We start from the raw sequence: 11077 nt of genomic DNA on the forward strand, positions 1-11077 counted from the left end.
CAGTTGTAATTGCCCATCTGTGTACAGACACACAGACGAGCACACAAAGAGGTAAAGTGATTTTTTTCTTTCTTTTTTTTTTTTTTACCGTCCCCCTTCCCCTCTTTAAACACTTAATTGCTTGACTCTTCCTCGTGCTACTTTAGCGTAAGGTCGACTGTTGACAGCTCCGTCGCTGCAAAGTTGTAGAACATAAACATTGCTTTAGTGAACAGAAGCTCCACTAAACATTAAAGAGAAACCGTTGGTGTCAAATGAAAGTAGATACCGTGGTGCAGACTTTAAAGTCAATGCATTTGATGTTCAAGGACCCCTCTGTGAGCTCGACGTCATGTTTGATTTTTTTTTATTTTTTTTTTAATGAGAAATCCGCATTTCATTTTATCTTGTTTTTTTTTCACATTAAAAATCAAGAAAAAAAGACAAACAAAGCAAATATATTGCTAGCGTATGCCTCATTGATGATTACTTCAGTTTCTAGTCCACCAAGTTGTTATTTACATGCAGCGTCATTTGGATTCATACAATGTTTAGTTTATTTCTAATATGCAACAAAACAGTAATCCTACTTAGTCTTTACAAATGACACAGATTATAAGAAAACAAAACAAAAACCTATCATTGGGGCTTCTAGTGCTTTACCATCAGCCAATAAATATGAGAAAATTGCTGTTTTGTTTGGTATGATGATTGCTAAAAAGTTGATCCTGAGAACGTGGAAGAGTGACTCAGTGCCCATGTTTGACCTTTGGAGGGGGGAACTGGCAAACATGCTACATCTGGAAAGACTAAGGGATTATAATGATGATGGAGGCAAAGTGTTTAACCAGATATGGGACCCTGGGTTAAAATTTCTTCAATGAGGCGACTGATGTGAGTGATTGACCTTGCCGTTGGCTGCATTACATACACTTTCCTTTCTTTTATTTGATATACGATTACTAATTTGGAAGGCAAGGCAAGTTTATTTGTGTAGCACATTTCAGCAACAAGGCAATTCAGGGTGCTTCACACAGGACATTGAAATACAACGACAGGGAAAAAGAAACACATTTAAAACATTATAAAAGAAACATGTCAAAGGTGATTAAAAACAGCAAGTAAGAAAACAACACATAAAATCCAAAAATATAAAAACACACACATATTAAAGTAAGAGTTGCAGCGCAGAGTTTTGAAAGAGAATATAAAATTTAAAAAGTCAAAAGCCTTTTAGTCAAAGGCAGCAGTGAACAGGTGAGTCTTTAACCTGGACTTAAAAGAACCCAGACTCTCAACAGACCTGATATTTTCTGGTAGTTTGTTCCAGATATACGGAGCATAGAAACTGAACACTGATTCTCCATGTTTAGTTCTGACTTGTGGAACACAGAGCAGACCTGCACCAGATGACCTGAGTGGTCTGGATGGTTCATACTGGACTAGAAGGTCTCTGATGTATTTTGGGCCTAAACTATTCAGTGTTTTATATGCTAGTAAGAGAATTTTAAAGTCTATTCTCTGAGAGACAGGGAGCCAGTGTAGAGACCTCAGAACTGGACTGATGTGGTCCACTCTCTTGGTCAGCATATTAATTGATTGTTGTCAGGACTGTGTTGCTGTAAATTCATTGATGTGTGGGAGGGAGGCGGGCTGTTTTATGTTTGTTGTTTTTTTTAAAAAATGAATAAATATATATTTAAAACTACAAAACTCGGACGGCGCAGACCTCCACCAAGGCAGACCCCCCCCCGATCACCACCAAAATTGAATCATTTGTTCCTTGTGCCACTATCAACATTTCCTGAAAACTTCATCAAAATCGTTCCATAACTTTTTCAGTTATCTTGCTAACAGACAGACAAACAGACAAACGCCGTTGAAAACATAACCTCCTTGGCAGAGGTAAAAAAACAAAAAAACAAAAACCTGTACATATAATGAAAACAAACTATGACTTCATTTGCACATTTGAAAAGGAGTGGGAGGAAGTCTAACTTATTTAATCCCACCCATTCTTCACAACAGTGTGAGCTGCGTCACCCTCCTCAGACGCTAAAGCTTAATCAGGTCGGAAATTGCCACGTTTTAACAGACTCGCTCCGATTGTGTCTGCCTAACTTCCCCAAAATTCTTGACCTCGTCTCAACCCACATGAAATCAAACTGTGTCTGCATGACAACAGAGGAAAAGTGTCTGGGGAGTCGTGCAGAGAACCTCACAGCATCCTCTTACCTTGAAACGAATGGAGCCTGTTTGAAGCAAGAAAGGGGGTTTCATCCTTATATTCTCACCCCCACACCTCTGTTTCCCAAAGACTAATGATCAGACGTGGCCATGGGAGGAAGGAAACCCAGTGTGATTCTCTTCTTCTGCACACAGAGGAAAACAGCAGTTCCCCTCTTCCATGGAGCACATCTGTCTGGCCTTTAGTTTAAACATTTCTCCAGATTTACCGTCGTTTGTCAGATTTATTTCACTATTTCGTTCCTTTTCCCTGACTATTTTCATTCCCTTGTTTGTGTTCTGTATCATGGGATGTTTGTGGCATTTTATCAACCGCATACATGGTACAATCTGTTCTTTATCTTTGATTCCCTTCAATGACCTCCTTGGCAGGCATGGTTGATTTTCTCATGGAATAAAAAACAGAAACATACGCCTCCTGGTTTTGATATTGGCTCTATGCTGTATGGGGGCATTTCCTCTGCTCCAGAATTCAATATCCTGCCAGACCGTGTAACACCCAGCCACGCAGTGAGCACAAATTGGACCTGCAAAACTGTCTATCTTTATTACACCACTACTCAGAGCAAGGTCATCCAGCACATCTTAGAAAAGAGACTAACCAGTGCCTCTTGGAGCTGTTATGTAAGAGCATACAGGGTGTTTTTATGCGACTGAATGTGAGCAGACAGTAACAGGTGGGTGACTGTGGACGGCAGCTCTGTATCTGGTGTGATTTCACCGCGCTGTATGTGGGCTTTGGGGTTCAGATCGTCCTATTAAATTCATCCCAGTTCTGGTGCTTTTAAGTTTTGACTTTCAAACACAGTAAGCCCTTGATTTCAAGGTACACACATTCACCATGAACTAGTTTCTTACGGGCACGAAAATTAGTAACATATTGGCTTTTTATGAAGCACTTTCTCATGGATTATTCTGCATGAACGTACTCTACACTCAGGCTTTTTTGTGTGGAATGTGTGCATTGTGAAATTCTTTTTGAACCCTGAAGGGGAGGCAGGGGGTATTGTTTTTGGTTTGGTTTGTTTCTTTTTGTTTGTTTGTTTCTTTGTTTAACACTTTAGCAGTTAAACTGTTGGTTGAATTCTTACCAAATTGGGTTTACAGATTGCCAGTGACCAAAAATAGAGGTCATTACATTTTGGGAAAAGTAGGTCAAAGTTAAAATTTTTTACGAATTTTTTAAAATCTTTTTTTCCCCATTTGCTTATAATGGGTGAAATTTCAAATGTCTATAAAAACATCAATTTTGTTTCAATTTGCGTCAAATTTGACACATATATAGAGGCTATTGATATACTGACATCAGTACATGCACAGACATGATGACATCAGCTGGATCGATGCCAAAATAAGATAAAATACGTGCAAGGGGCGGGGTTTGTTGTGCCTGGCACTACTTATTTTTGCCTGATTTTGGCTTCTGCATGTTTAACAAATATATATTCTGAGGCAACAAAACTAAACATGTCCAAATAACTCTACATTAAATTGTAGCTCAGATCTGTCCCATTCTAAACTGAGGTCTTGCACATAATTTATTACCCCACCCCCTGAAGGGGAGGCAAGGGGTATTGTTTTTGGTTCGGTTTGTTTGTTTGTTAAGGTTTTAGCAGTAAAACTACTAGTTCAAGTCATACCAAATTGGGTTTATAGATCACCAGTGACCCAGAATAGCTCTTATTATATTTTGGGAAAAGTAGGTCAAAGTTCACATTTTTTAGGATTTTTTGAAGTCTTACTATTTACTTATAATGGGCGAAATATGTGCGAGGGGTGGGGTTTGTTGTGCCTAGCACCACTTGTTCACTAGTAGTTTGAATCTTAATTGCAGTCGATATCTGCTGTAATGGATTTACTAAAAAGGCAACTAGACGAAGCAGCCTGTAGGTTAAGAATGCACATCAACCTATTAGGAAGGCTACTGATCATTGTTCCTGTACTGTGGTGAAAACCCTTTACTGAGGAAAGCGTGTTAAGATCATAATTCATGCATATCAGCATTCTTGCTTACTATCAATAAGCAACATTTCAGAAGATATTGAGGAAAAACAATTAATGGCCTTGTATTTGTAGAATAGGATCATACATAATTAGGTATTGGATGCATTTTAAAATAAACAGCCAATGGCAGCAATTGATGATAAATATATTAAGGTGAGGATGCTGATTAATGACTTTCCTGATTCCATTCATTTGTTCATTGGTCTTTCAGGAATGCCCCAGTGGAGTCGTCAATGAGGACACTTTTAAAGACATCTACGCACAGTTCTTCCCGCAGGGAGGTTCGTATCATGTTTTCTCAGCTTGTATTACTTCTCACTACCGCTTCTCACCTTTTCTGCGAGGCAGCGTAGTATCTTGTGGCCACTGAGTCCACAAAAGAAATTACCCTTTGATCGTAGAAAATGTAGTAGTAGAGCAGGAGAGGGAGGAAAAAAAGTGCTTTGGTATATATGCAGCCTGGAGACGCTGAACGTTAGCTCTCATTATTATGCAAAGATTACCCGAGGAACAACAGTGAACACATTAGGAGGCTTTGATATATCTGTGAAGTAAGAAGAAAGGCAGAGCACTAGATATAATAGTGAAGGAAACAATGACAAAAGTCTAAGCTTTGAGCATACTGCCTCTCTATATTAGCATGAAAAAAAACACTATGCCTCTATTTTTTTCATGCTTTGAAGTGCAAAAAAAAACAGCGAAGCGTTCTTTGAATCAGTATGGAGTTAACGGACATCTATCGTGACAGATTTCTCTTTTCATGTGTGTGTTCTCTCCCTAGATGCTTCAACATATGCACATTTCCTGTTCAATGCATTCGACACAGATCACAACGGGTCTGTGAGTTTTGTGGTAAGCAAACACCATCACTTAAACTACTGGTGCTGTCACCAGGGTTAGATTTATTAGTGTCGAAAACACTGGCTTATGTTGTTTATTTTTGTCACTGAGCGCTTGAGTTGGTTTTCTACTACAACATGCCGCTAGCGCACTTCCCATTGTTTTCTTTTGTGTTAGTTTTAGAGATCCATAGAAATAATACATATAAATATGACTGTTTTGCAAGTTAAAAAGCTTCACATTTTCTTGAAAGATCGTTCATCTACGAAACAGACAAAAAAATCTAGGAGCTGACTCATTATCTGTGGCCTAAATAAAATGAAAATACATGGAAGAAACTTGAGAAAAGATTTTCTACATTTAAGAATAGAATAGAATAGATCTTTTTGTCACTGTCATGGGAACAATGAAAATCAGTTTAGCAGCTCAGTTCAATTTTGCAGCAAAACACGGAGCGCAAAAGGAACTGTATAAAAAAAATAGAATAAAAAATATCACAGAATATTAAGAAAAAGTAGGACTGTGCAAAGGCTTCAGAATAAAATATTAATTCAAATGTGCTACTAAAGTACGACTAGAACTTCTGAAAATATACTAAAAAATATACAAAAAGTAACTCTATACTATAGTTGAGAGTTATGTAGAACAGATAGGATATAGGATGCATTTTATAGCAGCATACTGGTTAAAAATAAGAGCTAAACATTTGGTGCACAAAACTTTTCTGTAATTATTTGGCATCTGACGTCCGTCGTGATCTGCTGCAGCTGTCAAGTACAACAGACCCACATTCTATTCAAACTTTCAATACTTGATTCTAGTAAAGTTTGACATCTCTAAGGGATCAAATAAAAAGAGTTCCGGCCTGCACTCATATCTTATAAAGCAGTATATTAGGCTTAATATTTGCAAAGTTTACACACTCCACCCCCTGGAGATTTTGCACTGGAGCATTACATAACCTGCAACCCCAATCATTTTAATTTAGTCCAAGCAGGTCTAACTGAGGGGGCTATCAACATGTGATAAATATTTATGAAGGGCATGCATTTGCTTATTAGGACAGAAAAGCTGTCATTACTCCAAACCAGAGCTTCTCCGGCTACTGTGCCGTCTGTTCTGTTGTAGAAGTACACGGACTCCCTGGGGGCTGACTCAGATTATAAGTCGGCTAATCATTTGAATAATGAGGTATTTTTGATTTATGGTGTTTGCGGCCTTGCTGTTTCATCACTTGGGTTTCATTAATGCCTGACATCATATCACCGTACGGGATTTGATGTATGAAATCAGCAGAAGTACGTTGGTTATTTAATTTGCAAGGTGGAAATAGTTGTATCTAGTTGTGTATGTTTACAGCAAAAAGGAAATGAGGACAAAAGCTGATTATTCATAGTGCAAATTGTGTTTTCTCGCCTGCAGGATTTTGTCATGGGTCTTTCAATCCTTCTGCGAGGCACAGTCCAGGAAAAACTCAACTGGGCCTTCAACCTGTATGATATCAACAAAGACGGATATATCACTAAAGAGGTAACGGAGCTCTCCAAGCACAATTATCTGTATGGATTAGTGCAGCAACAATGAATTGATCGGTACATGCTTTTAAGGCCCCCGTGGCCATTAGATAATATTCTTGTATTTTATTTATTCTTGTATTTTATTCCTTTAGTTAGGTTTTATCTATTCTTCTGTATTTTTATTTATTTTTTTTTTCTTTACAGTTGTTCTATGTCTTTTAATCCATTCTTGTATTTTACTCTGTTATTTTGTTTTTTATTTATTTTTCTCTACAGCACTTTGGTTCCACTGTGGTTGTTTTAAAGTGCTTTATAAATAAAGTTGGATTGGATTGGATAGATGGCTCCCAAGAGCATATTTGAGTGATTAAAAATAATAGTCAGGGAATTTGGGTGCAAAAATATTGTAAGGGTTTTTTTGTTTGTTTGTTTGTTTTTTTTATTACTCCTGCTTAGAAAATACATCAAGGGGTGGGAACTAACTGTTGGAGGTTATGTGGATCAGCTGTAGCTAATCACTACCATCTATTTTGGGAACATCCAAAACTGAAATCATTCTGGAAGAGCACTCACAATTGTTTGGCATCTATATTTAAGACCACAATCCCATTTAATGCTTTGACATTGTATATGGGGGTCATGACACAGAACATTCAAACTAAAAGAGACAAATATTCTATGAGAGTTCTACTTATTGGAGGAAAAAAGCTCTGATAAGGAAGTGGCAACAACCAGATACACCGCAACTTGAAGATTAGTTAAAAGCAATCTATGAAATCTAATGGAGAAACTGTCTTTTCATTAAAAATTAAGCAGGACAAATGTATGGAAATGTTGTCAAATTGGATTGTATATGTCACCCCACTGAGGCCAGATTGAACTTAACTGGAAATGACGAGTTATATTTGTACTTGTTGAATGTACTGGAGTTGAAACTTGTGTGGATTTTGAAATAAGAATAGCAAAAATCAGGGGGAAAATGTGACATCTTTTTGTTCTAATGTATGTTATTTAACAAAATATAACACAAAACAAGGGAAGAGTTGTTTTTTTTAAACAGAGTACTTATATGGAATGTGTTTAAATTACATTTCATGTTTTACCATTGTTGATTTTTCAGACATGATATACAAATGTGCTTCGTTGTTTTTTAGTTTTACTCTCTTGTAAAGTATTTTCCCAAATGAAAAAATGAAATTATAATAAATAAATAAATAAATAAATAGTTACCACCTGGATGTAACTTGGCAGTTAGGTAGAAGACTGCAGTGATAATTGTTTTTTTTCTGCTGCAGCAAGTTCTTTAACCCTTTAACTGATGCAGTGAGGAGCTTCTCGTGTTAATATCCATCAGTTTGATAGAGAGCATAAAGATTGGACTGGGTGTCAATGGAACGAGGTCATGTGGTCTGATGAGTCCACATTGACCTGATGATTATGTCAAATCTAAAAGGGCGGTACATTTAGGTAATAAAATTGCATTTGTGCTGTTCTCTGACATGATTATGTCATTCATCAAAAAATACCGACCAGTTTGTTTCTGTTTTCATAATTTAACTGAACCGATCCTTTTGAGGCCAACTCTCGGTGTTGCAGGAAATGTTGGACATCATGAAGGCCATCTACGACATGATGGGCAAGTGCACATACCCCGTCCTCAAAGAGGAGACGCCTCGTCAGCATGTAGAAGTATTCTTTCAGGCAAGTGTTCAGCTGGCAGCCCTCACACTATAAATCACCAGTGAAGAGACTTTGAGATGCCCTGTTCATTTTCCTCACATTTCCTCCTCTTCCTGCCTCCAACAGAAGATGGATAAGAATAAAGACGGAGTGGTAACCATAGACGAATTCATCGACTGCTGCCAAAATGTAAGCTGGATACCCCAAAAACAACACCTCCTGCTGCTGCCGTTGGCATACTTAGTGTCTCATTATGTTGTTCCTTTCTGTCTGCAGGATGAAAACATCATGCGATCAATGCACCTCTTTGAAAATGTTCTTTAACTTTTGGCTGACGGCGGAGGCTGTGGAAGAACTTCATCTTTAGCTTGGCCCAATAACTGACTTGGACTCATACTGTGTACAGTGTGCTATGCAGACTTTTGACCATAAATAAAACATTGTTCATTACTGTGGGCCGCAGGTAGGAGTAGGCAATATGGGTGGAACACTCTGGAGTTAACTGTCCCCGAAACGTTTGATCCAAATAAAAAATTTTAAAAAAAAAGTGTTTTCCAGCTACAGGCTGAATTCTTAAAAATAAAAGTAATCAACTTCAAGGTTGATTTTCAGCTTTTTTTTTTTTTTTCTCTGGAGTGTGACTATTTGCTGAACACCAAGTACTGCATTGTCTGTGGCACTACAGCATCGACACACAGGGAATAACAGTTCTCTGAAGAAAACTGTTTCTTCTATCTCGTCTGCAGCCTGGACTCCTTTAATTTACTGCCAAGTGAAATCACTGTGACTTTTTATCGCTTCAAAAACCCAACTACAAAATATCTCCACATGTCTTTTATCCACATTCCAGATACTTTTTAGTGCAAACTGGCTCTTGGCTCCAGAGTGTTCCCACCTCGACTTAGTTTATCATTGTGGTCTTTAAAAGGAAGAATTTAGGAAACAATATTGTACCATTTTAAATTGTATATAAACAGATCATATGATAGATAAGAACTCTATGAGAACCTTTTCGACTTTGTTCATGTTTACTTGCCAACCATAAAGAAACAACACAAGGATTGTATTGATGTCAAATCGGACCATGATATTGATGGTTTGTCTACAGAAGCACACAGGTAGCTATATTTACCACGAGTATAACATTAGACGATGAAATCTTTGTCATAAGATAAATGCTGCTTTCAGTGTATTTCATTCATGTCTTTTCCCTGTAAAGTAAACCGTCTATCGATATGTTTTTATTTTTGTTTTGAGGCACTGTTTAGAAGTTTACACTAAGGGCAGTGTTTGAGATTATTTATATCGTATTATGCTCATTGTACAAAGGATTGTCAGTTGTACAGTATTAAATGAAAATTCGCTCTCGAGTGAATTTCAGGTCTTTAGATTTGTTCATATAATTCACTGTTTTTAATAAGGATGGGCGCTGAGGTTTGTTGATATACATGATGTAACTTTGTATTATAGTCATCTTTTTGGCTAAACTGCTCCCTGCTGTTTTCCTCCTCCTCCTCGTCCTCTTCGTCTTCGTCCTATGGGCTTAAGTCCAGCTGCCCGCTCCCATTCAGCCTGAGTGGTTCCTGTTGCGTGCAATTGAAGCATTGATTGGCCCCAAATGTGAGCAAACACAAGGCATGCTGGGTACAAGTCTCACTTACTGGCTTCCTGTCGCTCACTGGAAATGAATGGAGAGCAGTGTGTGGAAGCGATGAAAGTAAGTGTTTCAACGTTCTGTTTGGTTTTGTTTTATGACGACATGGGCACAGGACGTATCTTCAGAACCAGCTGAAAACCTGACTTGGACTTTGCAGAATTGAACAACGTAGTTTTACTTTCAAGGCTGTCGTCACAACAAACATATCTCCTCAGTGATGCATGTTGGTCTCCATTAATTTAGTCAATAAAAAGCTGAATTTTGCTAATTTGTAATATTTTCAACCATGTTACCAGATGTAATCTGTATATTTCCATCAAGAAGAAGCTTCAAACCTGTCTTTTTTTTTGTCCGTTGTGTGACTTTGTGCTCTGAGTTTTTATTCCTAGAAATCAGGAAAAAGAAACTATTATATGGAGAAAAATGGACCACGTCTGTGGATGCACAGACTTATTTTCTGCAAATGAAGACGTATTTCTAACATTTTCTCTGATAACTAATATTCAAAACTCCAAAAAGTAATCACGAGTAAAAATGAGAAACTATACACCTCAAACTTTGAATGCTGATCAAACAGTATATTGCTCTGTAGTGGCTGTGATTGAAAAATAATCATCTGATGCCCCCTTATGGTGACAGACAGGAATGAACTATTCAATCATTCCTAAATTTGATTAACTGCAACAATTGCCAAACTAGAATGTTGCATACAGTGATGTGCATTATGTTAAAATATTACGTACTTTAGCTCTAGTTTGTAAAAATTGAACCAAATTAACCAAATACCAGATGTCACATGTATAGCCGAGTATATTTTCTTATCACATGCAATATCTGTGTTAAATGTTATGTCCTGTCCACAGCATAAGCCCACAGAATAAATAAAAAAGGACAACAGTTATAGTTAAGAGTTTAATTCAGACAATTTTTTTTTTTTTTTTAAATTTCCCGATTTTGGAATAAAACATATGTGGCACAAGTCTACCAAAAAAAAAAAAAAAAAAAAACCCCAAAAAAACAACCATCCATCTTTCCAGTTCAGTTCAAATCAATGTTTTCAACATAAAACAGTAAGGTACTCAAATTACCTGAGATATGTTTGCATACAAACCAAATAATGTGAGTCGTGCACCTTTAGGATCACACCTACTAC

At 37.3% G+C, this 11077-nt stretch overlaps 1 protein-coding gene across 4 annotated transcripts in view; it reads left to right on the forward strand.

Annotated features, from left to right (window-relative positions):
* Positions 1-10264, forward strand: part of kcnip4a (potassium voltage-gated channel interacting protein 4a) — a 234547-nt gene extending 224283 nt beyond the window's left edge. For all 4 annotated transcript variants that reach the window (XM_030162140.1, XM_030162143.1, XM_030162142.1 and 1 more), the window contains 6 exons: positions 4442-4511; positions 5012-5082; positions 6493-6600; positions 8184-8288; positions 8394-8456; positions 8544-10264. In XM_030162140.1, coding sequence (XP_030018000.1) covers positions 4442-4511; positions 5012-5082; positions 6493-6600; positions 8184-8288; positions 8394-8456; positions 8544-8591 — 465 coding nt within the window. In that variant the 3' untranslated portion in view covers positions 8592-10264. The remainder of the gene's footprint in view (positions 1-4441; positions 4512-5011; positions 5083-6492; positions 6601-8183; positions 8289-8393; positions 8457-8543) is intronic.
* The last annotated feature ends 813 nt before the right edge of the window (positions 10265-11077 follow it).

This window comes from Sphaeramia orbicularis, chromosome 18 (assembly GCF_902148855.1).
Source record: "Sphaeramia orbicularis chromosome 18, fSphaOr1.1, whole genome shotgun sequence".
In the NCBI taxonomy this organism is placed as follows: Eukaryota; Metazoa; Chordata; class Actinopteri; order Kurtiformes; family Apogonidae; genus Sphaeramia; species Sphaeramia orbicularis.